Source organism: Haplochromis burtoni, unplaced genomic scaffold (assembly GCF_018398535.1).
Source record: "Haplochromis burtoni strain Fernald_Lab_line unplaced genomic scaffold, NCSU_Asbu1 Contig_543, whole genome shotgun sequence".
Taxonomy (NCBI): Eukaryota; Metazoa; Chordata; class Actinopteri; order Cichliformes; family Cichlidae; genus Haplochromis; species Haplochromis burtoni.
In genome coordinates this window covers 296159-322486 of record NW_024582904.1, presented here as the reverse complement: position 1 = coordinate 322486, position 26328 = coordinate 296159, and the positions used below count along the sequence as shown (strand labels likewise).

At 40.3% G+C, this 26328-nt stretch overlaps 3 protein-coding genes across 4 annotated transcripts in view; 2 read left to right on the top strand and 1 right to left on the bottom strand.

Moving 5' to 3' along the window:
- LOC102307839 (solute carrier family 45 member 4) overlaps positions 1 to 9548 on the top strand; it is a 40322-nt gene extending 30774 nt beyond the window's left edge. Inside the window, exons 4-15 of the mRNA XM_005947734.3 lie at positions 909 to 1088; positions 1191 to 1381; positions 1468 to 1648; positions 2042 to 2503; positions 2757 to 3028; positions 3122 to 3283; positions 3565 to 3664; positions 3772 to 3852; positions 3949 to 4079; positions 4243 to 4311; positions 4397 to 4551; positions 5337 to 9548. Of these exons, the coding sequence (XP_005947796.1) occupies positions 909 to 1088; positions 1191 to 1381; positions 1468 to 1648; positions 2042 to 2503; positions 2757 to 3028; positions 3122 to 3283; positions 3565 to 3664; positions 3772 to 3852; positions 3949 to 4079; positions 4243 to 4311; positions 4397 to 4551; positions 5337 to 5517 (2165 nt within the window). The 3' untranslated portion in view covers positions 5518 to 9548. The remainder of the gene's footprint in view (positions 1 to 908; positions 1089 to 1190; positions 1382 to 1467; positions 1649 to 2041; positions 2504 to 2756; positions 3029 to 3121; positions 3284 to 3564; positions 3665 to 3771; positions 3853 to 3948; positions 4080 to 4242; positions 4312 to 4396; positions 4552 to 5336) is intronic.
- A 2427-nt stretch (positions 9549 to 11975) lies between these two features.
- LOC102308378 (G-protein coupled receptor 20) lies at positions 11976 to 19846 on the bottom strand. Its single transcript, XM_005947735.3, has 5 exons — positions 18870 to 19846; positions 15136 to 15349; positions 14587 to 14843; positions 14042 to 14174; positions 11976 to 13673 (listed from the first exon to the last, which is right to left on the bottom strand). Exons 2-5 carry the CDS (start codon positions 15319 to 15321, stop codon positions 13023 to 13025), a joined length of 1227 nt encoding a protein of 408 aa, XP_005947797.1. The 5' UTR covers positions 15322 to 15349; positions 18870 to 19846; the 3' UTR covers positions 11976 to 13022.
- A 2628-nt stretch (positions 19847 to 22474) lies between these two features.
- cfap20 (cilia and flagella associated protein 20) lies at positions 22475 to 26219 on the top strand. 2 transcript variants are annotated; one of them, XM_042214287.1, is made up of 6 exons: positions 22475 to 22859; positions 24153 to 24232; positions 24594 to 24705; positions 24800 to 24988; positions 25098 to 25211; positions 25338 to 26219. In XM_042214287.1, exons 1-6 carry the CDS (start codon positions 22776 to 22778, stop codon positions 25338 to 25340), a joined length of 582 nt encoding a protein of 193 aa, XP_042070221.1. In that variant the 5' UTR covers positions 22475 to 22775; the 3' UTR covers positions 25341 to 26219. The 2 variants fall into 2 exon arrangements, with proteins under 2 accessions (XP_042070221.1, XP_005947798.1); XM_005947736.2 differs by having other exon boundaries at positions 25335 to 26219.
- The last annotated feature ends 109 nt before the right edge of the window (positions 26220 to 26328 follow it).

Sequence of the window (26328 nt, the reverse complement as noted above, 5' to 3'; positions counted from 1 at the left end):
GTGTGTGTGTGTGTGTGTGTGTGTGTGTGTGTGTGTGTGTGTGTGTTTGTGCTGGGAGGGTTAACGTGGGAAACAAACAGTGACCTGTCTGAGAGAAATGAGTGAATAAATAAGAGAACGTGTGCGTTTCCATGTAAGTATAGGCGAATGTGTGTGAATGAGCCAGGACGACATGGGAAAGCTGTAGTAACCTGTGAATGAATGTGTGTGTGTGTGTGTGTGTGTGTGTGTAGCTGTAAGTGAGTGTGTGTGTTGACATGGGAACACAAGAGCAGGCATTTCACAGGGAAATGCTTCCTGTTTGCTTCCCCCTTTCTACCAATCACAGTTCACTTCCTGTCTGGGTGCCTTGCTAGTGCGTACCGTGGCTCCATTGTCCTCCCACCCCCTATACACACGCATTCACACAAATACACAAAACACCCGCATGTACACAAGCGCACATACTGACACGCCGCTGTTCTTTCTACGAATGTTTCTATTTCCCTGACGTTAATGGATTTGAGTTTGTCATGCTTAGTCACACTGCCTCAACAACACACAATACACTCAAAGTACACACCCCACTGCACACTGTGTTGTTCACATACATTTATACAGCTTCAGGCCCTCGGGGTGCAGGGGGGGGGGGCAGACCGGGTCACAAATGTCATGTGGTACACAAGGTCACACACGACATGCAACGCAGTATGGGAAATGTGCAGTGACCTGTTTGTGTCTATAGCTGCTATTGTCATTCAGTAATGTGCTGTTAGCTCTTACCATGCTTGGTTACATCAACATAAATTAATTTATTTTTTTCGTTGTGCTACACATTTCTTCTTGATAATTATTGGCCTTTTTATTTTTGTATTTCTAAACCTAAAGTAAGATAAGCTCTGAAAATCATCTCTGTGTTTCTCTGGCAGGTCTGTCACTCGGTGATGAGCAGGGGAGACAACCAATAGGGATTGTTCTTACTGTGCTGGGTGTGGTGGTGCTGGACTTTTGTGCGGATGCCACAGAGGGACCAATCAGAGCATACCTGTTAGACGTGGCAGACACAGAGGAGCAAGACATGGCACTGAATATCCACGCCGCCTCTGCAGGTACAGCTGATGATAAATACAGCGATAAAATATTTTCCGCCATTACTGCGAAAGAGCAGAATTCACCTGTCGCGTGTTTGTTGTGTGTGTTCTTGCCCTCAGGTTTAGGCGGCGCAGTCGGCTACGCGCTTGGAGGTTTGGACTGGACGCACACGTTCCTCGGAGCAGTCTTCAAGTCGCAGGAGCAGATCCTCTTCTTCTTTGCAGCCATCCTCTTCTCTGTCTCCGTCGTGCTGCATCTCTTAAGTATCGAGGAGCAGCAGTACTCGCCGCAACACGACAGGCTCGAGCAGGTACTGAACCGTGAAGTTCAGTTTTAGCAGAAATAGACTTTTTCAGTGACTTCACAGAAAACATCCTTTCACTGCTCTCTCGACAGGAAAGTCTGGATCCTGCCCACCTTCAAACATCGGCCAATGGCAGGGCTGGACTTCTCGGCGCCAAATTAGAAATGATCGGTGAGGATGATACGGTAGAGAGCTACGACCTCTATGACCCATACGAAGATGACCAGTCAGAGCATGGAGACATGGACTTCCTAGAGGTGGAGCTTGTGAGAAGTAAGTTCAGAAACTTCTGTTTTGTTTTTTTTTAAATTAGCAAAATCTATTTTAAATGGTTTTCAATTCAAATGATCAAAAAAAGATGGTCACTGTGCCAAGGGAATCCAAATAAACCCGAAGTTAGCAACATATGTATACTTTTTGGTGTTTGGTTTTTATGTTTCCTAGGCAAAAAGAGAGCAAAAGGAAGTTCAGGATCCGTGTGACCATATGTCACAAAGACTTTTATTTCCACTTATAAAAATGCTTCATTGCTCTTTCTCTCTTTTTTTTCAGTCATGACGGGGCAGCTGTAACTTCATCCCTTTTTCTCTGCCCTGTTTCTTTCGCTTTTCTCTAAATTTCTGACACCTAAACTGATCGCATCACCTCCCCCTCTTCTTTCTCCAGGTAAAAGCGACAGCGTCCTCGCCATGGCAGACGCAACCCTCGATCACCTTGACCACGATGCGATGTTCTTGTGCCACATAGAGCCTTCCATCTTCACCGATCACCTCTCGCCCTATCACGGCTCACCCTCCACGACCGCATCCTTCTTCAACCCCAATCGCAGCACCCCACCCCCCCGATTCGCCAGCATCAGACGCAGCAGCAGCACGGGAAGTCAAGACTTCCTCCGCCCCCAAAACAGCAGCAATCAAACGAATGTTACCACCCCCAGGATTTCCCGCCTCTCAGCTTTCCTGCAAGAAATGGAAAATGACGATGGGCAGGAGGCGCTGCTGAACAACCAGCTCAACGAGCAGCGGACGCTGAACGGGCGGCTGTTAGCCAGCGTTACTAATACTGACAGACTTGGCACTAACAGGCTGAGCTCCAAAGGACAGGCACACCGTGCTGGAATGGTCAAAGGTCAGCATCTTTACGTTATTATAGCCATGTTGTTGATATATGTTAACGCAGTAATATTTAGTTATACTGGGAAAGTCAAATTTGCTCATGTGAAATTGTTCTGATATAAACATCTTTAGTTTAGAAAAATAGCACAATAATGCTAAATCAGTTTCTTTAAATTTTAGCATGAAAGACCTGGATAATTTCCCTACAGTGTTATTATAGTAGTTATTAAAAGATGAACCCATTAACAAACTCTCTCTTCATCCAGCTGCCAGTACTGGAGCTCCTATGAGACAGTCACGCCACCGCCACACCTTCTACCGCCAGCCGTCCTGCACTTTTTCTTACTACGGCCGCGTGGGTAATCATCGTTACCGCTACCGCCGAGCCAATGCAGCTTTTCTCATCAAGCCGTCCCGCAGCATGAATGACCTGTACGAAGTGGAGGCCAGGCACAGGAGGAGGAACAGGCAGAGGAACAGACACCGCAGCGGGAACACCAACTCCTCCAGCGGGGACACGGAGAGTGAAGAGGGCGAGGTGTGTGGATGGAGGGGTGTGATGCTTAACGAGTCTGTATAGTTTGTCCTCGCTGGTAACCGTAATGTGTGATGTTTTATCTTCTCCCCTCAGGTTGAGACCACCGTGCGCCTGCTGTGGCTCTCCATGCTAAAGATGCCCCAGGAGCTGCTGCGGCTTTGTGCCTGTCACCTGCTCACCTGGTTCTCCATCATTGCAGAGGCGGTCTTCTTCACCGACTTCATGGGACAAGTCATCTACCACGGAGATCCTAAAGTATGAGAAACAGTCAAAAATGCACAGATATACATACATTCACTTCACCTCACTTTACTTTACCAACATAATCGTGTTTTTTTTAAATTATTTATCCTAAAAACATTTATCAATCTTCTTTCAGTTTGTCTTTTCTTTTTTTTTTAAACGCTTTGCACAGGCTTCTTTTCATTTCTCTGATTTTTGTCATTTATTTTGCTGCAGGAGGATAAAAAAAGAGCAAAACAGTCTCCATCTTACGTAAAAAGTGATGTAACTAAGCCCAGTTTTCTGTCTCACAGGCTCCTTCTAACTCGACCTTATTGGATAACTATCACAAAGGAGTTCAGATGGGATGCTGGGGCCTGGGTATATATGCCATGACTGCAGCTACATGTTCAGGTAGCCATGCGCAAGAGCACATGCTCACATCATTCAGTTTTCCTGGTTAGAAAGTGGATTTTCTTTTAATCATTTGAGTAAACAATCCACAAATCTCTCTTTTCTAGCTATTCTTCAAAAATATCTCGACAACTTTGACTTGAGCATTAAGGTTATCTACATCCTGGGTACACTTGGATTCTCCATAGGTATGAACTGCATTAATAGACCACAGTAGAGTAGAAAAGCACACTGGATAGTCAGTAGTGCCCTAATCTCCCTCTTTTTTGTGTTTTCCTTCATAGGAACTGCAGTCATGGCAATTTTCCCTAATGTGTACGTGGCCATGGTGATGATCAGCAGCATGGGCATCATCTCCATGAGTATCTCCTACTGTCCTTATGCTCTACTGGGACAATATCACGAAATGAAAGCGGTACAGATATATTCAATTAAAAAGGCTGAATGATCTAATATAGATATGAATCTACAAAGATATGAATTAATGCATAGTTAAAGAATAGCTAGTAATCTACTTTTTTTGTTAGAAGATAATTATCATGTCTTTTGGGACTAATAACTTTCTTTGCATTTTTCAGTATATCCAGCACAGTCCTGGCAACTCTCGCAGAGGCTTTGGCATCGACTGTGCCATCCTGTCCTGTCAGGTGAGCGTCGAATAAAGTTATTTAGTTCTGCCACTTACATTCATGTCATATATTGTATCGAGAAAACTGTGTTGTGATTCTTCAGGTGTACATCAGCCAGATATTGGTGGCCTCAGCTCTGGGTTCTGTAGTGGAAGCTGTTGGCAGCGTTCGTGTCATTCCCATGGTGGCCTCTGGGGGCTCCCTCCTTGGATTCTTTACTGCCTGCTTCCTGGTTATTTATCCAACTCCAAACAACGGGTGAGAAAACTACACGTTCTTAGCCATAAAGCAATACACACACAAACTAAGAAATAGGCCTCTACTGAGGTTTTGCAGTCAGATGATCACTAACATGACATTAACTTGCTTGCCATTTTGGAAGTGGGACAATGTAGGTTAAACCACATAAGGAACCAGTCACCTAGACTTAGGGACCTGTCCTCAACCATCTGGCTATCAAAGGTTGCTAGGAAAAAACTGCTCAGGGTTGATGACAGTTGCTGTGAAACATAGCCCCAGTCACACAGGCCTACTCCAACTAGACTCCAACTACTCCATGAAAATGTGACGACTGCAGTGCTAATGCACAACTTTTACTTTGAAAGTGAACCTTTTCAAGTTTACTACCATATGGTGAGTTGTTAGTGAGTATTTGCAGATGGATTGCTGTGCTCCATGGAAAATACTATTAACTGTTGCAGCCTGCCAGCAGTTAAAGCCATTACAAGGAAGTTTTCGATGTAGCACCTACTTTGGGACCAGTTTCAACTAGCAGCAGCCAGCAACCTACAGCAACCACTTGCTCATCAGTTGAGGAAAACACATTTCTTCCTAGCAACCTCACATCTAGTGTGGCAGCAAATTCTCAGGCAATTTGTGCATGACATCATACAAGAAACTTCTATAGATAAAGGCCTAAATATGGTACTCATGCCTGCGCTTTAAGTTAGCTTAACGTTGAGACTGTTTCATTTGACATACTTAATCTGTAGCTGTTTTTAAGCCCATTGTGAAGTCCTAACAAATTTTATTTCAATTGGCAGGGACGGGGAATCAGCCAAAGCTTCAGAGAAACGGATTTTGCCATCGCTGGAAAATCCCAATAGCGGCGAAGGGGCTGTTACCGTAGTGATTGAGAAACCCAGCTTCCTGAAACTCAACAAGGAGGGGAAGGCCACCAGCACTACTGCTTCCTGTCAGGTGGAAAATGAGTCTGCTCTGTGATTGGTTGACTGCGCCGACAGACACTTTGCTGCAGAAACAACTTGATTTGTTATTGCTGATGGAAAAGACTCGAAGGTGTGCCTTGATGTGGATTTGCTTTGGTCCACTCTTGGCGTTTGTTCTGGCTTTAAAAGGGTTTTTATTTTTAATTTTTAATGTCACACTGAAGAAAACATCACAGTCTACCATGGGACCAGCGTCACATTAGACCAACTTACCCAACAAAAGTCATTCTGGTCCCAGTGCCGCTTCAGCTGTTGACGAAGTTCCTTCCACTTATCCCTTACGGACTTTTGATCAATCCGTCAGGGTCGTCCAGGATTGAGTAATTAATTGGCCGTCGTTTTAAGGAGAGGTTGTCTCCTGTCTCTCAGGGCCTCTAGGAGGTGCTACTGAGCAGCCACCTGGACAGGAAACTTCAGGGGACTCACATACATACTCATTCAAACCCTCACACGCTCACATTTCCTCATCTAAGTTCAACACAATCGAATGAACACCCTAATAATGAACTCTATCGATGAACATTAGTCCTTGAAGCTGCAATCATTACAAAATGCTGAAAATCGTTCTTCCGCACTGTGGAGTCAGGTTGATTGAGTTTTTGCTTCGTGATGTGGACGCTGATTTACGAGAATGTGTGTGTCTGCTGACTTAAAACACCAAAACAACCCCAACAACACAGTCGGCTTTGCGGGACATTGCAGCGACACTAGCTTTAAGACTCTAAAGACTTTTGGAAGTGGCATTTTTTGAAATCGCAAGCCCGAAGCCTGGTTCCTGGGGAATTGATTGACCATGAAATTGATGCTGTTGCCCTCTTTCATATGGCAGGACTGACAAAATCTTTAATTCAGCCTTCAACGCGGGGGAAAGAGGACAATAATCCAGAGGATCTGCTCAGAAATATTGAGCATGAGAATAAAGTCGCATGTATATCGAACGATAAAACGACAGTCAAAACATACGCATGTTTACCGGGTGAAATTCGACAAGCGTGAAAGTAAGAGCCTAGATGCAGTGTGTGCAGTATATGGGGCATTACAATCAAATATTGTTTTCAAGATTTAGTGAGGAACCACAGTGATGTTTCTGTTTGTTTTGACTAATCAAACTAACCTATGCTGCATGTTAGACTAGCTGAGGAGCGACAAACCAAACACCAGAGAGGAAAAGAAAAAGGAAACAGAGTTGTTCTCCTTTTCTTTACTTTTTCGCTTATTTTTTTGTTTGTTTGTTTTAAAAAAGATACTGTCAGCATAAAGTTTCCCACTCACTGCACATTGTTGGAAAAGAAATGTCACAAGGTTCACATCACCAAAAGAAGAACAGAGTAGATTCTATATTTTTCAAAGCAGACCCGGACCCGGTTTTAAGCTCTGTAACTTTCACAGAACAAAAGATAGCACCAAGAATTTAGAGTTTCACTAATTTTGATTGAAGTGTTGTGACATTTATTTTACAATACAGTCAAAAGGCTTTGGGAAAAATGGTTAAATCTGCTACGGTAGCCACAGCAAAGGAAGCAAAACTGCCGAGTTTAGCAATCCTTAAAGCCGGGATAGATACGAAGACCTTGATGACTGAGTGTGCGATGACGTTAAAAGATCTTAATCTTCTGAATGTTTCTTTAGCTGATTATGCTGGACATGTAAAAAGTCATTTTAAAGTGTTGTGTTGTTTGTGCCCCGATAAATCAGGCCTTTAGTTGCAATAAGGACCCTTGTTGATCAGAGTACTGTGCAGAGCTTGTGCAGGCTGAGCAGGGTTGTTGTTGGTGGTGCATATTTTGGGGTCAGTTTTCCTTTCATTTCAATCAGCTGAAGCAAGCAGCTTGAAGGGAAACAAAATGTAAATTGCAGTGGGGGTGATGACTAAATAGAAAGAACTGTTTGTATGTATGAACGTATGTAAAGCATTTAGTGGAAAAGGTGTTTTTATTTTGGGTTTTTTTTTCAACTTGAGCGACTTTAGAAGAGAATTCAGAGGATGGTTTTTTTGGAGGGGGGATGTGTTTGTGATTTTTCACTCATGTGCAAAGTTGAACATTTTCTTCTAATACTAATTCGATTCCTTCCATACTTTCAGGTACATTGAATCAGAGAGTAAGATAAAACGTTGCTAAGATTGGATGTTTTAAAAAACGGCCCCCTGCAGCCATTAGCGCAATAAAATATTCTGAATAAACATAAAAAAAGAATTAAAAAAATCAACTTTGGGGTTATGGAGCTTTGCATGCGACGACAACGATATGCATGTTCAGAACACCAAAGTATGACTGTACAAATCACTCGAGCTCTTTTCTTTAATCGTAATAGGTCAGGGATGTATTTTCTAATGCACGGCTGGATGTTTGTGTCTTTTTGTTTTCGTTTGAACTTAAACGTGTTAAAAAAAAAGAATTAAACGCAACATGTACTTTTTAAGCTGAAGCATTGTGCTTGGTCTGGGTCAGTACACTCCTAACAGGTGAGCGAGTTTTAAACATCCACTTTATCACTTTTCAAGCTGGAAAGTGAAGAAATGTGTTACAGGATGAGACGTCCTTCATTACAAGTGTAGGTTAGAGACTCCTGGCCGTGAATACTTGAAGTGCAACTAGAGTGTTTCTGTTCCAATGCAGTGAGGAAGTAGTTGATTTTATGGGGAAGTGGGGGGGTTGTTGTTCCAATGATGTCCCAAGCCTTTTATCACAGACTCTGGAATGTTCCGGCGACTCGGTTCAGCTCAGCCGCTTCGCTTGGCCTGCTGGGAGATTGAGTTCTTAACCTCTGATTCCATCTGGTGACTTAAAATGTTAATGTTTTTTTTGTTTGTCTGTTTGTTTTAAAGTCAACGAATGTGAGTTTTGTTTTTGGTTTTGATGTTTGACGATCCAGGGTGGGAGTCCTGACATTGCACAGAACTTGCACATAAGTAAAAAAAAAAAAATAAATAAACAAGTAGAACTTTATTGCAAAAGGAGGAAAAAAAACAAGTAACTGTGGATATTTATTTTTTGAGCTTTCTTGTCTATAAAGGACATTTAGTTTGCAAATGAGTAAATTAAAGCTATTCTATTTGCTGTTACAGGTGAACTGGACTTTGTGTGTGTGCGTGTGTGTGAGAGAGAGAGCATAGGTCCTCTCACAGCTGGCAAAGCAAAAAGACAGCAGTGTGTTAAAACTGTCATCTCAGTGTTCACTTTTTGGTCCTGGTTCTCTGTTCTGCAATCACCTGGTTTACACTTAGCTCTGGAATCGATGGTGATGATGCCTGAAGTCTTTTTTTTTTTGTCTCTGTTCTGTTGTTTTAATTCAACTAGAAACTTTTTTTTGTGTGTGTTGTGTTTTATTTGAATCCTAGGCAGAGCCACACACGTCAAATTTTGGCCTTTGTACATTTTCAGTGTTTGCTCTCCACCGTCCGCATCACTGAATGAATGTGGAGACGCGGTGATGCTGTTTCATATTTCCTGGCAGCAGCGTGACGGCCATGCAGTCAGTCCAGCCTCTGTGCATGCGTGTTTGTGTGTTTGTGGCTCTGCCTTTAGTAAACTGTGTGTTAATGACGGAGGAGAGCGATGCCTATATACTTTGATTTTCATAGAGATTAAATCAAGATGAATACTTAAAGAATGGGAAAGTAAATATACGCAGTGTACTATATATAATATGCCTTGTTATTTGGAAAAAAAAGATGTAAATATACATATTTCTCTTTTAGTTTCTTCTTTTTTGCTGCTATAAAAAAGATGATTATTTTTGTTAGTAGTGTTGTTTTCTATATAAAGTCTGTATATATATCTCTATGTTATGTAAATATGCTTGAGCCTTCATATGTAGGACTCTGGATGAACACTGTATGGAACGCACCTTAAACTCTGTTCAGAAGCAAACAACCAATGACGTTTTTCATCATTTGGCATTTTCACTCAGAATTCAAAATGTGACAAGAATCAATAATAAAGAAGGGTCTCACCATACAGGCAAAAAAAAAGAGAAAAAAAATCTGCTCTGGATGAAAATAAAAGTTCATTTGATCAAAAAAGATTTCTGCAACTGGGAGTGTCTCACTTCATAAAGACATAAATATACAGTGATAGCCACAAAATACATGTTTTTATATGCAATAATAATCAGAGAAACAAATTCATTTTAAAAATAGAACGTTTTTAATACTTAGAGGAAAATGCTTTGCAGTGCGTTTAACATGAGTTGAGAAAGATGCTCAGAAAGGTCTTGATCTTGAGTGTAGCTGTTAGTTTACTCTTATTAGTATTACATTGCAAAATTTTTTACCACACATGTAAATAATGAAATATTAAGGGATAACAGTGTCTAAAAAACATGTTAATAAAATGCACTAATGTCCTTCTGTATATTGTTACCTCACTTATTATCTTTAGGGAGTCTTAAGCTTTAAGCAGACTGGTTTTATCAGGCTTGATGCACATTTTCTTGCAAGTATACGAGCATCTTATTCCTTGGAAAGTAAGATTTCTGTAAAATATTAATTACATGTTAATTAGAGAATTTTCATTCTTTATTATAAAGATTTGGCAAGCATTTCCAAATCGTACTTTTTTTTTGTAAAGGAGGTATTTAGAGTATTTTTATCTGAAGAAATGATAAAACTCAATTGCACTTCAACAGAAACAGAAATCTGCACAACAACTAAGGGTGTAATTCCCCTGTAATCAAATGTAATTAATTAATTAACTTTTAAAAATTACAACTTTAAAAAATGTATTTGTATTTACATACAAATACAAATTTGAGTTGTGGATAAGTCATTTCGAATTGCGCCTAAATTCTGGGTATTTTACAGGAAAGGAGACACAAAGTACTTGAATTACTCACAGAATAATTTGTGTCTACTTAAAAGTTAGGCGCAAATCAAAATTACTGATACACTGTGTAAGATTACTTAGAAACCACTTAAATTTAATTACAGTAATTAATTGTTGCAAATAAAAATTCAAAAATAGAATGTGTTAAAATTCCCCTTAATTACATAGAAATTACACCCTTAGTTGTGAGCTGTAATATAAAGTGTTATTTAGTTTTTATACTAAAAAAATAAATAAATTGTGATCCATTGAAGCTAACGACCAGGTTTACTCCAAAGAAGCAAATATAAAAATAATTCTGTCTTTGTGACCTCGCTCGTGTTTTTGTTTGCTTGTTTTTTGTTGGAATGCATGTGACTGTTGGTGATGCAACCTGCTGGTCTGCAGTTTCAAGACATTTTTTCATGTGCCAAAAAAAATCTTTACTCAGCATCTTCAAAGCAGCTAATTTGGTTTCCCATGATGCATTGCGGTTAGACCGCTGAGAAGGAAGAGGAAAACTGGGAAAAACATTTTGTTGTGCAGAATCAGATTTCTAGCGCACACAAACGCACATGCACATGCACATGCACACACTCGGTCAAAGCTTTGGCTGTTTCCATGAAGAGAAGCCAGAGAAGGAACCTGAAACTGGTGTGTGTGTTTAACCCAGACTCATCATGTGGCAGCAGGGCCAGCTGATGGTAAGTATTTATGTGTGTGTGTGTGTGTGCACATTGGTATAAAGTTGCAAGCTAAGGTCATCGCAGTTAAGTAACGTGAACTGTGATGACCTGCTGCTTCTCTGGAAGGATGATGGAGGGAAATGCCGCTCAATTTAATGTCTCACATTCCTGCTATGACTGACACCTCATAGCTCGACTCTAATATCGTCAATGAAAACTAAACAAAGAGTTTTATGCACTTAATACACAAATCCACTGAAATCTTGTGTAGGAGAGTAGTCATAAATCGTTTTTTAATTTATAAATTAAATTCATAATTCACAATTTTTTTCACCCTGCTTTAGAACACACAGATATTTCAGTGGATAACAGCAGCAGCTATGAAATAACATAATCTGTTATTGGGTAATGTTATTTTTCATGAACAGCTCCACTGTTAATCAGTGCCAGTGTGATTGTTCTGGATGACATTCTTCCACCGCAGGGAGATGCTGTCCTCTGGTGGAGTACACCTAGTACCACGTTGGACCCCATTTCTGCCTTAATCCTTTGTAGCACAGATTCATCAAGTGCTGCAAACATTCCAGAGATTTTGGTGCATATTGACACGACAGCATCAAAGTTACTGCAGATTTGTTTGGCTGCAATCCATGATGTGAATCTCCTGTTCCACCGCATCCCTTTACCAGTGCTTTACCTGATTGAGACCTGATGAATGTGGAGGCCATCTGAGCACAGCAATCAGGTGATGGAGACACTGTGGTCATAAAGCAATAGAGATGATCATCAACAATACTCAGGTAGGCTCAAGTGTTTAACCAGGAGTTAAAAGAATGTACCTAATAAAGTTGCAGGTGACTATTTCTTTTGTTAACAACAGCTACAGCCAAAGAAACAGCACTTTAATTGCAAAAAGCACCACCATCTCTGCATTTTCTTTATATATATCATTTATTATACTAAACAAGATAAACAAGTCAGTAAAAATAGCACACACTGACTCAAAAACAAGCAATGCTGAGACAAACAAACAAGGAGAAGAAGAAGAAAATGAATTTATGATAAAGTAACTTTATGTTAGTACATAGTTTGATTGATGCATCCATTTCTTAAACATTTAACTTGCATCTACCAAGTCCTGAATTATGAGGAAGATGTGTGATCACAGCCTCTAAAGTGTAGCCTAAATTTAAATCCAGCAAATAACCTGATGTACTAGAAACAAAGCAGTGCTTTTGTTTTTCATCATTTCCTGTCTTTGTGATGCTGACATAAGTCCAATTAATCATTTTAAAATTATTAACAAGTCATTAAAAGAACATCACACTGTGTACCCCTAAATGTTTATACACACACATTTATCCTATTTATGTGTCTCGAGACTTCAACCCTCTGAAAGTCTCTTTTCTTTGCTCATAACTCTTTCTGTTATTCTTCATTTTAATGTTGCAAATGTCATTTTTGAAGGCTTTCAACATTCAGTGTGACTCAATACAGACATCTTGATGAATCAGAGTCAAATGCATCCTAAAAAATCAAAGCAGTTAAATAAATGGTCTACAAAAGTACACAAAAGGAGTATTTCCATTCTAAAGCGTATGACTTAGTCATGGTAGTTTACCTACTATACAACTGTTACTATACAACTTTTTGTTTTTATTTCTAATGGAAAAATTTTAGTTTAAAAAAAGAGCGAGAAAGGGAATAAAGGGACAGGTAAAGCCTTGTTTAACTCACATGTGCAGGAATTTACAAAGAGTGTTAAAGAAGTATCCAGACAGAACGATGACTAAATAAAAAGCTTGTTTGTGAATAAAATGGGTTTTTTTTTTTCCCCCTAGTCAATCTGAATTTTTACATCACAAACTTTGATGAGGTGCCTCTGGAACACAAGCCAAACATCAACTCCCCACATACATAGTTTTTTTTTCTGTGTGTAATCCAGCAGCTTTTGAAACTTGAAGCAGTGTAAGTTCATTGGTTTCACAGCAAAACAAAGTCGACATGTGTCACTGTCTCCAGCTGTCTCTCTGAACTGTGCCGTCACTGGTTTCTGAAACATGGCCGCCTGTCCAATCAGAGTGGTGTGCGCTGGTTGTAGAGAGGGGTGCGCTTGTGAGCGTTAGTGTGGCTATGCTCTGAGCTATCGCCAGTGCCGTACCCGAGCATTTATTCAGCGAATTCCTCTCCCCTTCGATGCCACTTGTAAACCCCACCTCCCCATCCTCCTCTCTGCCTCCCCTTCTCCTGGTCCTCCACATTCTCTTGAAGCTGTCCGTCACAAAGCAGTAAACCACTGGATCCAGGCAGCTGTTCAGGCTGCTCAAGGTCACGGTGATGTGATAGGCAAGCACATCCCTCGCCCCTTGCCCGGGAGCCTCCCCCGCCACTCTGAACTGGAAGTAAACCAGCACCTGGCGGACGTGGAAGGGTGTGAAACACACAGTGAAGACCACCAGGACAGTGGCCAAAAGCCTGATGGCACGAGTCCTCCTCACCCTGCTCTGGTGGGGCATCCCGCTGTGGGTGGAGGAGAGAAAACAGGTGACGCGCAGAGTGAAGACCACCACAGCGAGCAGGGGGAGGAGAAACTCCAGGATGGTGAGATAGAAGAGGGCAGGGAGGACCATGCAGGAGGAACTGAACTCCAAAGCTGTGGTCTAGAGAGAGAAGGAGAAAGAATTCTATCATGATTTAGCCTTTTAGCATTTTTAGCTTGTCTCAGCTTGACAGCCTTGTCAGCTCTTCTTTAGATCCTGACTGTTCTGTAAACCAAGACTCCTCCTACTTTTCTTGCAACCTCACGAAAATCATTATTTGATTAATTGACGGTCATCACTGATAAGTTTTAATACTCAGGATAATTTAAAATTGCCCCCCAACGAAATCTGTGTCATTAACCAATTCATAGACTAAATTATGAACTCAATTATTGCAATTAATTTATTTCTCTTTTTAGGTTTATTTTGTGGATTTATACACTGAGAGCTCATCTTGTGTGCGCTGTGTTTTTAGTGTGTCTCTTCACCTGAAAAGAGTAGGTGACCACGACTGCAATGAACCACACGGTGGCACTGACACACCTTGCCGCTCCTATGGTCCTCCATCGATGAAGGGTACTGGATGCGTGGACGACAGCGAGGTACCGATCGATACAGATGCTGAATAGAAAGCCATCAGTGAATATTGATAGAGGGGACATATTATTCAAATTTATTTTTTGATAAATTTGAATACTAGGCTTCTTTAAGGCTTCACTCCTTAAAACCCTGACTTTCTTCTGATTGGCTGCCCCTTGCCTGGCTTCCACAAACAAAAGCTTCTATCATCTCAGTCCAAGCCTGAGAGGACGGTATAAGGAAATCCATGCCAAAATGATATCACCTTGATACAAGAACTTCTGGAAATCAAGAAATTAGACCAGCCAGAAGCCAAACTCTTGGTCCACAGGGTTATCTGTGTGTGTTACCACATTGAATATGAGCATCCAACTAAAAGAATGCACATAACTAAAAATAATGAAAAGCATAACAGCTCCTCGTTATGTGACAAATGAGGTTATGACTCACCCACCTGGTCAGAAACAGGATACTACAGTACATATTGACAAAGTAGCTGAAGGTGTGGACGTATGAGCAGGCCACACAGCTCCCTCCACTGTGGTACAGAGCGATGCGAGCTGGCAGCGACAGAGCCACCAGCAGGTCAGCCACCGCCAGGTTTATGGTGTAAACCACGGAGGCTGAAGAGTGTGCAGAGGCACCGCAGAAAACGTAGAGAGCCAGGCTGTTGAGGACCACCCCAACCACCAGCATCAGACAGTTAAACACCTGCAGCAGGGAGGGATGGACCCTTATTTTATTGGTCATGCAGAGCTACTTGCATATTTAAAGGCTTAGTGTCTTCTCAGTTTGGGATATTCTGGAGTGCAAGGGTCCTGTGTGCAGGATTTTATGCTATTATTGAGTCTTTTCTTGGTAAATTTAATCTATTCAATTTATTTAGGTGGGGTCCTTGCTTTTATCTGCTTACCCTAAACAAGTGTAAAAACAACTTAAGGAACTGCACAGAAATAGCAAATGCTGGAGTGTAACATAAGATTTATTCAGCATTTGATCTTACCATCAGAAAAACCCAGACGGTGTAGAAATCTTGATACAGCTGCATGTCCAGGTGGGCTAACCTGTGCAGGTTTGTGGTCCCCCATTCCTGGTCCCAGGTGTTGCAGTTAGTTTGGTGTGAGTTGAAAAGTGACAGGAGAGGCTCAGCAGTGGAGCTGGAGCTGATGTTGGCGAGAAGGCTCTCCATTGGTTGGAAAAAATGAATGACAGGTAGGCTGGTGAGAATCAGGAAGTGAAGATGTAAAAAAAAAAAAAGATTTACAATGTTTTACTTAAATCAATAAATACAAATAAAAGCAAATTACAATGTCTATATTATGTTATGTCAACTTTAGGGGAATAATTCCTTTACTATAGTAGTAATCTCAACTGGAAGTCCAGTCTAACATCTGCTTTCACACTTTCAAGGTATTATTCCATGACAACAATGCAAAATCCTTTAGAAAGCTAGTTATTGGAACTGGGATTGTGTTACCACACTGTTCATGTATGAATAAAACAACTGCTTGTTGTTATTTTCAGGTTAAAACCCCACAATAATAATGAAGCAAGTGGACTAAATAAAGAGAAATACAGTCACCTGGACATTTCATTAGGCACACCTGTTCAGCCGCTTAACATTAATATATCTAATCAGCTAATCATGTGGCAGCAACTCTCTGCATTTGAACAGCCTGTTCAGGTCAAGCTGAGCATCAGAATAGGGAAGAAAAGTGATTTGAGTGACTGGACGTGGTATGACTGTTGGTGCCAGATGAAGTAGTCTGAGTATTCCAGAAACTGCTGATCTACTGGGATTTTCCCATGCAACCATTTCAGAGTGATCCAAAAGACGAGAAAATATCCAGTGAGTGGCAGTTCTAAATAAGAAAATGTCTCGCTGATGTCAGAGGCCAGGGGAAACTGACCAGACTACTTTGGGCTGATAGGAAGACAGTATCTTAAAAATACTCAAAAAGAACAAGTCAAGAGCTTTTTTTGGATGCATAACATGCTGAAGCTTGAAACAGATTGACTACAGCAACAGAAGTCCATACTGATTGCTACTCCTCTCACCGAAATTGTACAATGCTGTCTGGTCTGATTAGTCTCAGTTTCTGCTGGTAAGGTCAGGTTTGGTGTAAACAACATGAAAGCATGGATCCATCCTTCCTGCCTTGTACCAAAGGTTGTAGTGGTGATGATGTAATGGTGTGGAACGAATTTTCCTGGCACACTTTTGGCCCCTTAGTACTGAAAGATGATAGTTTATTGTTGCTGACCATTTCCATTTATGACCACAGAGTACACATTGTCTGATGGCTACTTCTAGCAGGATAACAAACCAGGCAACAAAGGTCAAATCATTTCAAACTGGTTTCTTGAACATGACAGTGAGTTCACTGTACTCAGGTGTCTTCCACTATCACCGGATCTCAATCCAATAGAGCGCCTTTGAGATGTGGTGGAACAGGATGTTCACAATGACGTGCAGCTGACAAATCTGCAGCAACCGTGTGATGCTATCATGTCAATGTGGACCAAAATCTGCGAATAATGTTTTTAGTACCTTGCTAAATCCATGCCACAAAGAATTAAAGCAGTTACTATTTCTTGATGCGCACCTCAAAAAATACTGTAGCACTTAAGGCATTTTAAATTATTTATTACTTTGTTAACGTAGTGAGGAAAATAAATCTTTCAGATTCTTGTCTTTTCTAAATGGTAAAAGCTTTTTAGGATTATGTCCAGACTCATTCTATCTACTTTTTTTAAACCTTTTTTCCCCCTCAGATTGTTCAGTAATATCAGGGCTTTTTCATTACAGCCTCCCGGCAGTAATTTAAAGACGGATGCCTTAACCTTTTATCTTGGACTCAGCCTTGGATACTGTATTGTAAATAGTTCCAAACAGCTTTGTTCTCCAAACTCACACACACACAAAGACACCCACATACGCACACTAAAAACTAAAGGAGATAGCTGTGACTTCTAGGGATGAAAACATGGCCAACATCTGCAGAACTGAATCCAGGCAGAGAGACTTTGGAAATCCCGATCCTATAAACAATGTGCTCTTGTATCGTTGAGGCAACTGCATCCATCTTCATCTCCTCCCTAAAAGGATGTGACACTCTCAACAAAGTTAAGTACACGACCGTGTGTGTTACTTCAAAGATGGAGCACAGCATGAAGATGAACCCTGCCAGCGCGCGCGGCTATTTAACACACCACTGACATGTGTTGTGTTGAACATGATGTAGACTGTTGTCTTAACACAATAAACGTGATCAGTGCGACACGTCCTGTTTAAAAAAATGGCTGGACTGTGTTCACTTTCAAGGGGCTTAAAGAAGTAAAAAGACTGGCCAAAAATAGTGTTGATATTTCAAAGCCAGGCGGGAACAGATAAAACAGTGTGATAAATAAGGCGTTACGACATTAGTGAATTTGTTATGTTCTGCTTAAGAACAACTGGCCAAACAAGCTATTCATTAGTTGGCTAAAACTGTTTCACCCTTAACTTGAATGTACTAACTTTTCCCAGAGCTTTGAAACTTATCACACTCATTTTCTATGGAAATAAACTTGTTGTCGTACAATCTCTGTAGTTGTTCTGAGTTCATCCAGAGCCCTTACAGGACCTTTAGCCAAGTTGGCTCAAAAGTTAGTTTCAGCTTGTTTCATCTGATGAATCACGGGGGATAAAATGATTTATTTTTCTCTCAGCAAATCTGTGGAGCTCCCCTGGCAGAGCTTGCACATCACATACAAGCAACTCAAGTCCTTTAAGAAGCAGCCTGGATTTGAGTCTGCCCATCATTCATCTTCTCCATCACACTTTCTTTTCTACTCTGAACTGTTCCTGTTAATGCGTTTCTAAAAGCCCCAAATATAAATCTCGCAAAAAAGTGTTTATTTAGTCTTGACTGTTCGACATCAGAAAAAACATACATTAAAAATATCATCCTTTACTTTAATGAAAGTAATTTTATAAAAGTCTTAAATAATGTCATATTTTACTCAGCAGATCCTCTCATTTTGGCCAAAAGTGTCTTTCCTTATAAAAACCAGAGACGGATGAGCTCCCACTGGATAACATGTGCCGCTGAGAGAGGTCTTTCCACTCTTCATCATCATAAGACAGTTAGATAAAACATGACTGTCAGCCTGGATTTTAAAAAAGAAAAAACTCTCCAAGCAGCTATCTTCTTTGAAACTTCATAGTTATGGTAAAATATGTGACAAAATTATTATATAAAAGATAAACCAGTGAATGACTCTGAAGCCTGCAAATGTTTTTTAACATTGTGTTAATCATTGCTGCCCAGCACCTGCAGACTTTACAGATGCAGATGTGCATTTGCTTCTTAGATTCACTTTCAAATGAAATGATTAGAACATACTAATCATATCTAAATCTATAGGGGCTGCCTTTGAGCTAAACCCTCACAAGTTAAATTCAGGCATTTTAAACTTTACATTATGCACTCTTAAAAGAATGAAAGCTCCTTTTTGTGTACAATTTCCAATGAAAAAAACAAAACAGTAATATGCATGTACCAGAGGGAAAGTACTGTACTGTGATCTCCAGGAGGACAAATGTACACAAGGAACCTTAAAACTGCTGCTCAGAAAATGAGGCAAAGTAATGCAGACTATTGTCCTTCTGATCGTTAGGTACAAAAACCATAACCAGAAAAAAACAAAATAGAATCAAAGTCAAATAATGATGACTGAATGGATTAGACGTACCTGAAGAAGAGAAAAAGTGGTGAAAACAAATCCTCATGCAGTAGACTTGTGCAAAAGTCCTTGTTGTCTGATTATATAAATTAAGAGCTCCTCAGTTGCTTTTAATTTCATACTTTTATCTTCTCTTCATTTCGTCCATCCTTTGTTCTTTTGGTAATTTGCTAAAAAGGTAAGGAAAGAATAGGCCCAGAGAGTCAGATGTGGAGCTCTGGGGCGGAGAGCGTCCTCCAATGGAAAGTAAAGTTCAACAGGCGGACCTCCTCTTTCCATCATCTCTTTCATATCACGTATTACAGAAAATGTAATGAAGATGTGTCAAAAATGTTAACTTCTTTCATTTTCTTTCTTGTCATTCCCCATCTTCCTCCACCTTTCTGTTTTGTCTCATAATATCTCTCATTTTCCACCTCTTTAGTTTGAGCTCTCGTCAAATAGGACATCTTCTAATATATTTCATCTGAAACAGGGATTTGGAAAGGCAATGCAAAGACAAGGCTTGAGCGTCCGAGGTGTCGAAAAGCAGAAGAGGAACACATACTTGGATGGATAACAGTTGGATTGGGAATAACAAGAAAAGAGTAAGTGGCTGGCAGGCTAAAAGGAGGAGGAAAAATTAGAAAGAGCTGGCCGGAAGACTGCTCTGTCTCTGTGGGACAAAAACAAAAGGCAGTTTCAAAATCGTTTATTTAAAGCTGTCTCCAGGGTGGTCCCACTTGGACAGCGTTAGAGAGAAAAAATATACGTTTGTCTCTGTGTAAATACATGATTCAATTAGAGAAGTAAAGAGCAAAATAAAAGCGTAAAGCATACAACAGCATAAACTGTTTCTGTAGATGTTTTTATGAAGCTGCCAGCCTGTGAACCCGTGAACCAACACACACTTATAAAAATGGGAGAGGACACCTTCATAGTGAAAGATAGATAAAAAGTAGAGAAGGGATCACTTTACATTTGTTTCACCACAAAGAAGCATCACCTAAACACACAGGAGGATAAACAGCTGTAACATCTGTCCCATTGAATATGTTTGCGGTTGTGTGGCTAACATCAAAACGTCAAATAAAGTCCTGTGGCAGTAATACCAGTGAAAAATACCATAGGCGTCAGTTCTTATGAAGCTAAAAGGAGACTTCGCTGTTGGTGATGTCATTATACAAAGTGCCTGGTTAATGTTTGATTGAATGTTTCTTGGCTTGTTTAAATATTTGAAATCTTTGCCAAATGTTTAAACTGTTGGAGACGGAGGAAGGATGTCGCGCTTGACACTTTGGCGGAATTTAGAGGGTGGAAAGAGTGCTTAATTTAAGTTGTGCATAGGAAATCTATTTCTAGAAACCTTTGGGGTAGATGTATTAGGGAATTAAGGGGCACTCCAGCACTTAAACTTAAACTCTGACAAAATTGGAAATGTCAGAGGAATTATCTGGGCTTGCAGACAAGGGTAAGTCTGCAGGCATTTAGCAAGCAGAGAGGAGCTAAAACCTCATGGGAAAAACAAACATATTTTGTTAGGCTGAGAGGGATTTATTTTAGCTTTCAGTAGGTCTTCTGTTCAGAAGTACTGAAATAGCCCTGTTACAGATTTTAGCAGGTGGCAGAGAGCTTGGAGAGGTGGGCATATGCACTGGAGAGAAAATGAATGAAAGACAGTAAAAGCAAAAATAGAATAGAATAGAATAGAATAGAATAGAATAGAATAGTCATTGTAAATGTAAGACTAAATACATGTGTATGAACGAGAGGGAGACGGGGGAACACTGAAGGTGAAAGGAGTAGAGGTAGTGAAGATGTATGAGTTTAAATAGTCGGAGTCAGCTATTCAAAGAAAAAGACACTGCATGAGAGAGTTGAACGCGAGCGTGCAGGCAAGCTGAAAATAAGATTCAGGGGTGATTTGTAACTGTGGAGGTGGCGGAGTTGAAGATGTTAAGATTTAAATGGGGGGTGACCAGGATGCAAGATTGAGGTGAACAGCTGAGGTTAGATAAAGATGGAGCTGTCTTATAAGCAAACTTCAAAAAGATGATTTCATTTTCTAGAACTGGAGTTAAATAAGATAGGATGGTGGCTGGACTAGACTCTATCTGCCTTTTTAGGTCTGTGGGGCTAATGTATTAGTCAGAAAAAGCAGAGGATATGGCCGTCAGATGAATGCTCTTTAAGGTAGGATTCAAAGGCAGTCTCATGGTTCAATGATATGTTACATTATGGACTGATAATGTCCTGATATCTACTGCAGGACCCAATGATAATTAAAACATCATTTGAATTGAATTGAATTTTTAAATTGAAAATTTTATTTCAGTCAACAACAACAGATTATAATTTTACATTTAGAATCATTACTTCAGTATTAAGTTTAGAAACTCATTAAATCCTAAAACATGATGTTTGCCTAAAACAGGGATGTCAACATCAATGTCAACCCACTTTTCTGTCAGTGTAAGGAAATAGCCGAAATAAATAAAGAGTAGCTACACTATTATCAGATCAACATGAATAATCTTGGTCTCTATGGACAGGTAAGATGTCAGATAATATTATTAAGCATCTGGGTCGCTGTGACTGGTACTGTACCTGAGTAAATTCTGATGCACCAAAAACAAAACAAAAAAACATTCAGAAAGAAAAGAAAAGAAGTGAAAAAAAGACCATTATTGCTGTGTGACACAGCAAGTTTAGCAATAAATCCGATACCAAGTAAATACAAGGTTAGTATTGCTGATACCAATACTTTCAACCCATAAAGCTAGTTTATTTAGGGGAGAGCGTTTATGAGATAAATCAATTTGAATTTGCAATTCCTGAACACATTTTAATGATGTGATGAGTGATGAGTTAACACAGCTAAACACACCTTTCAGCTTTTCGTGTATTTTGAAACAGGGGTTTTGGGGGGTCTTAGACCTGGAACCTGTCTTTAAAGCACTTTGGGTCAACTTCTGTTGTTTCAATGTGCTACAGGCTATAAATAAAACAGATTTAAGACAAAGACATGACAAAAAGGTTCATACATTTTTTCATAGTGCATAGAGGTTTACTTTTACAATTAGGTAGGCTACATACTGAACTTAAGATGATTAAAGCAAAGTATCAGTCCCATTGTGCTAGTGTCATTCTGATGCCAATATTTAGTTGGTATTGAAACTATTAATATTTGGATGGATCCTCCCACCTCTACAGACCATAGGAAACTCCAGTAGATCAAGGGTGCCTTGTTTAATGCTCCATCATCCCTCTACAGGAACTGTACAGGTAATATCCTGACAGCTGTAATGGAGGATCAGAGCTGTGCGGCCCTACTTGGTTACGGAAGCTATGTGTGAAAGCTCATCTCTCTAAACTAAAGAGAAGTCTTAAAATTCTTTGGAGACGCGCATATGGATCTGGCTGCAGGCGGTGAGAACCAGGCAGCTCAAGATATTTTGAATTAGTTTATGATTAGGGAGTTTTTATTATATCATGCATTCAGTAACTGAAATAAAAATCATCAAGCGTGAAAGCTGTTTTGGTTATTTCGGCGACTTCTAGACGACATTATGTTAAACACTTGTGCTTTAAGCTTACACTGTTACCACGGCGACCGAGAAGCGTCAGCATTTATTAACCGGCATGAACAACGTCAGATGATTTTCGTTCCCCAGCAACACCAAAATAAAAACGAGACATCCGCTGCCTTCTTTCTGTTTTCACACCGTGTGGGAATATTCGACCACTCAGTGAAACGGATTTCTCATTTTTCTTCTGAGTGACAACGTGGTAGTTTCTGTTGGCGGAACGGTTTATATTCTAGCACACGGAACCAGAAAAGTTGGAGGCGGAAATTAAACCTGTAAACAAACGTATAGCTTTAGTTAGAAGCGGTTACAGTATGTGCACATTGATTGTCTGCTGAGCCCAAAGAAGATGTTTAAAAACACATTCCAGAGCGGTTTTTTGTCTATTTTATATAGTATCGGCAGCAAACCTCTTCAGATATGGGACAAAAAGGTAAGCAGCCGCTCAGAACGGAAGCAGGGAGCTGTATGTTGGCTTAGCGAGCGGGGCTAAAACTGGCTAGCATCATGTGCACTCACGTCGCTTTTAAACTTCGCACTGTTTTATGGCTGTGGACGTTTTCTAGATGCACTTTAAATTCACGACGCGCAGTTCTTGTTGATTACTTGTAGAAGCAACATGATACAGGGTAGCCATGGAGGCAGTGCTGCTAAGTTGCTAACCTGAGTCACACATCAGTAATTGAAGTTACATTCGCTTGATTGAGTCATTGGTACCATTCACACGGTTTTACGGGCTAATGTGCTAAACAGGAGTTGTTACTGGTCAGATATTCAAATATGAGCTTTGCAGTCCTCTCTGCATGGCCATCTATGCAGTGGTGACAAATGATCTGACACATGAGATATCCATCCATCCATCCATCCATCCATTCATTTTCTGCCGCGTATCCAAGTCCAGGTTGCAAGAAGGCACTCTAAGTAGATAGACTCAGACTTTGCATTCCCCATCACCTTGTCCGGGCGTACACGGAGGCGTTCCCAAACTCACCCAAGAGACATAATCTCTCCAGCGTGTCTGAGCTCCTCACCCTAGCTCTGAGGGAATATTTCTGCTGCTTGTATCCGCGATTCTATTCTCTTGAGCGACTAGTAAATTGACAGTTTCCCTTAATGCCAAGCTCTCTCTTCACGGTCTGCATCATTGCACACGCCACACCACTCCATCTGTCAGTCTCCTGTCTCTCCTTTCCCATAAGCAAGATCCAGAGATATTTGAACTCCTCTGAAGCAACAACTGATCTCTAACCCGGAGGTCGGGCGGCACCACCCAGTGGTGTCTCCAAACGTCTGTAATTCATTTCAGTTCAATTTTATATAGCACCAAATAACAACAACAGTTGACTTGAGGTGCCTCGAATTATAATGTAAGGTACCTACAGTAATGCGGAGAAAACCCCAACAGTGAGATGACCCCCTATCTGCAAGGACTTAGCGATAGTTGGATAGAAAAACTCAAAGCTTGAAAAGCAAGTATTAGGTTCAGTGCTTTGTGGATTGGGCAGCGATCAGGGGTGGGGGTCCTGGCAGTCCCAATCCCTGGTTGATGAATCTGACTTTAGATATGAGACATGCCTTCTTCATTCATTACTTTTGCTTCGATATCCCACATCTGATTCAGGGGGGTTTACAGTTGGTACGCCATACAGCACTCTAAACGTTCTGGGAAACATCCTAATTTCTCCATTGAAAATAAGGGAACAAATCTATTTCTGGGTTTTCACAGGTGAGGAACGGTCACATAAAGAGAGTCACGGACAATGACATACATTCGAATGTGCTGGAGATTGAGGGAACAAATGTCAGGTGAGTTTGTCTGTTTATTTATTAATCAAAGGTCAACTTTACTTTCAGTTCTACGATATGTACAGGATATGTAAACTGAAAATTATAATAATATACACAATTATATACACTATTGCAGTCCTGGCATATTTAACATGATATTCTTTTTTTCAAGCTCTTGGGTGCATTGATTGTCTTCACTTTGTGTATAATATGTCTTTGTGTTCTGTTTGAAGTATGTGTACATTAATGTATCATGTAGATGCCAGGCATAGTAATTAGATTTACTTTCTTTAATATTTTTGTCGTGTTAAATAACTGAAATAAATCTGTTATTTAAGTCTCGCCCATCCTAGCTTCATCAACTCTGTCCTCCCTACAGCACCACCTACATAACATGCCCTGCAGACCCCAAGAAGACCCTGGGGATCAAACTTCCCTTTTTGGTCATGATCATTAAGAACCTCAAGAAGTATTTCACCTTTGAGGTCCAGGTAGAGACATTTAAATGCTTTGTGATTGGCTAACATACAGTCTGGGAATCTACCATAGACCTGGTGCTACGTGTGTCTCAAATCTCCCTCTCAGGTTCTGGACGATAAAAACGTTCGCCGGCGGTTTCGAGCGAGTAACTATCAGAGCACGACGAGGGTGAAGCCCTTCATCTGCACCATGCCCATGAGGCTCGATGACGGCTGGAACCAGATTCAGTTCAACCTGTCCGACTTCACCAGGAGGGCTTATGGAACCAATTACACAGAGACGCTACGTGTACAGGTTAGTGCACACATGAGGAACCTCTGAGTCTTTCCTGTTTCTCTATAGTAAGAATTTGGCGCAATATTCCTTTTTCTCTTTTTAACTTCTGCTCTGTTTCCCCCCTCAGATTCATGCTAACTGTCGGATAAGGAGGGTGTATTTCTCCGACAGACTGTACTCTGAGGATGAGCTTCCAGCTGAGTTTAAACTCTACCTGCCTGTCCAGAATCAGAAGGCCAAGGTTAGTACATCTCTCCATATACGTGAACGCTAATACAGTGTTACAGTCAAAAAGTTACCATTTCAGCTCTGTCTGTAAAAATGTTGTGTAGAAGTTCAAAACTTGTCTGTCTGTGTCTTGCAGCAGTAGAGCTTCTTGCGGTGTGCAGCCCCCCCGATGTGACTTGGAGTTTTAGTTGTGACAACATTATGCAGATTCAGTGAGACATTTAGTTTGGACTTTTTCGTGAGTCTCTGCACATTCAAGTCTGGTCTGATGTTTCCTTGCACTGCTGTAAAAAGATAATTGAATAAATAATAAAAGTCCACCATGTCCATTATTCTGGAGTTTTTCCAGTTTGCCACCATCCTGTGCATTCTAACCAATATTTATGAATGTTGACCACCTTATGCCCTCATCTATATTTCCTTCTGACACAATGCAGAATCCCTTTATTTTTTCTTTCTTGTACTAGAGGTATGAATATCAGCAGAAAGACTTAGTTTCAATGAATCGTTGTTGCTATTAAAGCTATAACACTGGACAGGAACAAAATATGATCTTTACCTCTGGTCCTTTAAACAAAGAAGATCCTGACACTTGCTTGTATCAGATTTTAATCCTGTTATTTTACATGGCAGTAGTTTTCTATTTGCTAAAAGGTTTCTCAGATTTGGCTCTCTATTATAGAAATATGTTTAGATGCTGTGACATTTATTTTGATTAGGCTAACTACTTCTAGCCCAATTCCATAACCACACCTGTTCATTTACAATATTAATAATTACAATATTAGATTTTGTATTAAATGCCTACCAGTGGTTTCTTCACAAAATAAATATCTATAAAAACAGAATGTGTGCTTAGATAAAAGCCTTTATGTGAACATTATCAAGCGCTAGTCTGTTTGTTTTAGGCAGGCTTTTTCTGCTTGATCTGCTTCATTTTGCTTCTTCTGTTTTATTCAGGTGTATTTATTACCTATGCTGTTTATTACCAGGTTGTAATAAAGTGTTTTGGGAAAAAAAATATCTTCAGGTTTTCTGTTACCTCAACCGAGTTGTTTATGGATCGGTTCCCTGGCTACACAAAATACAATGAATATATGTGTATGTGTGTACACACACACACACACACA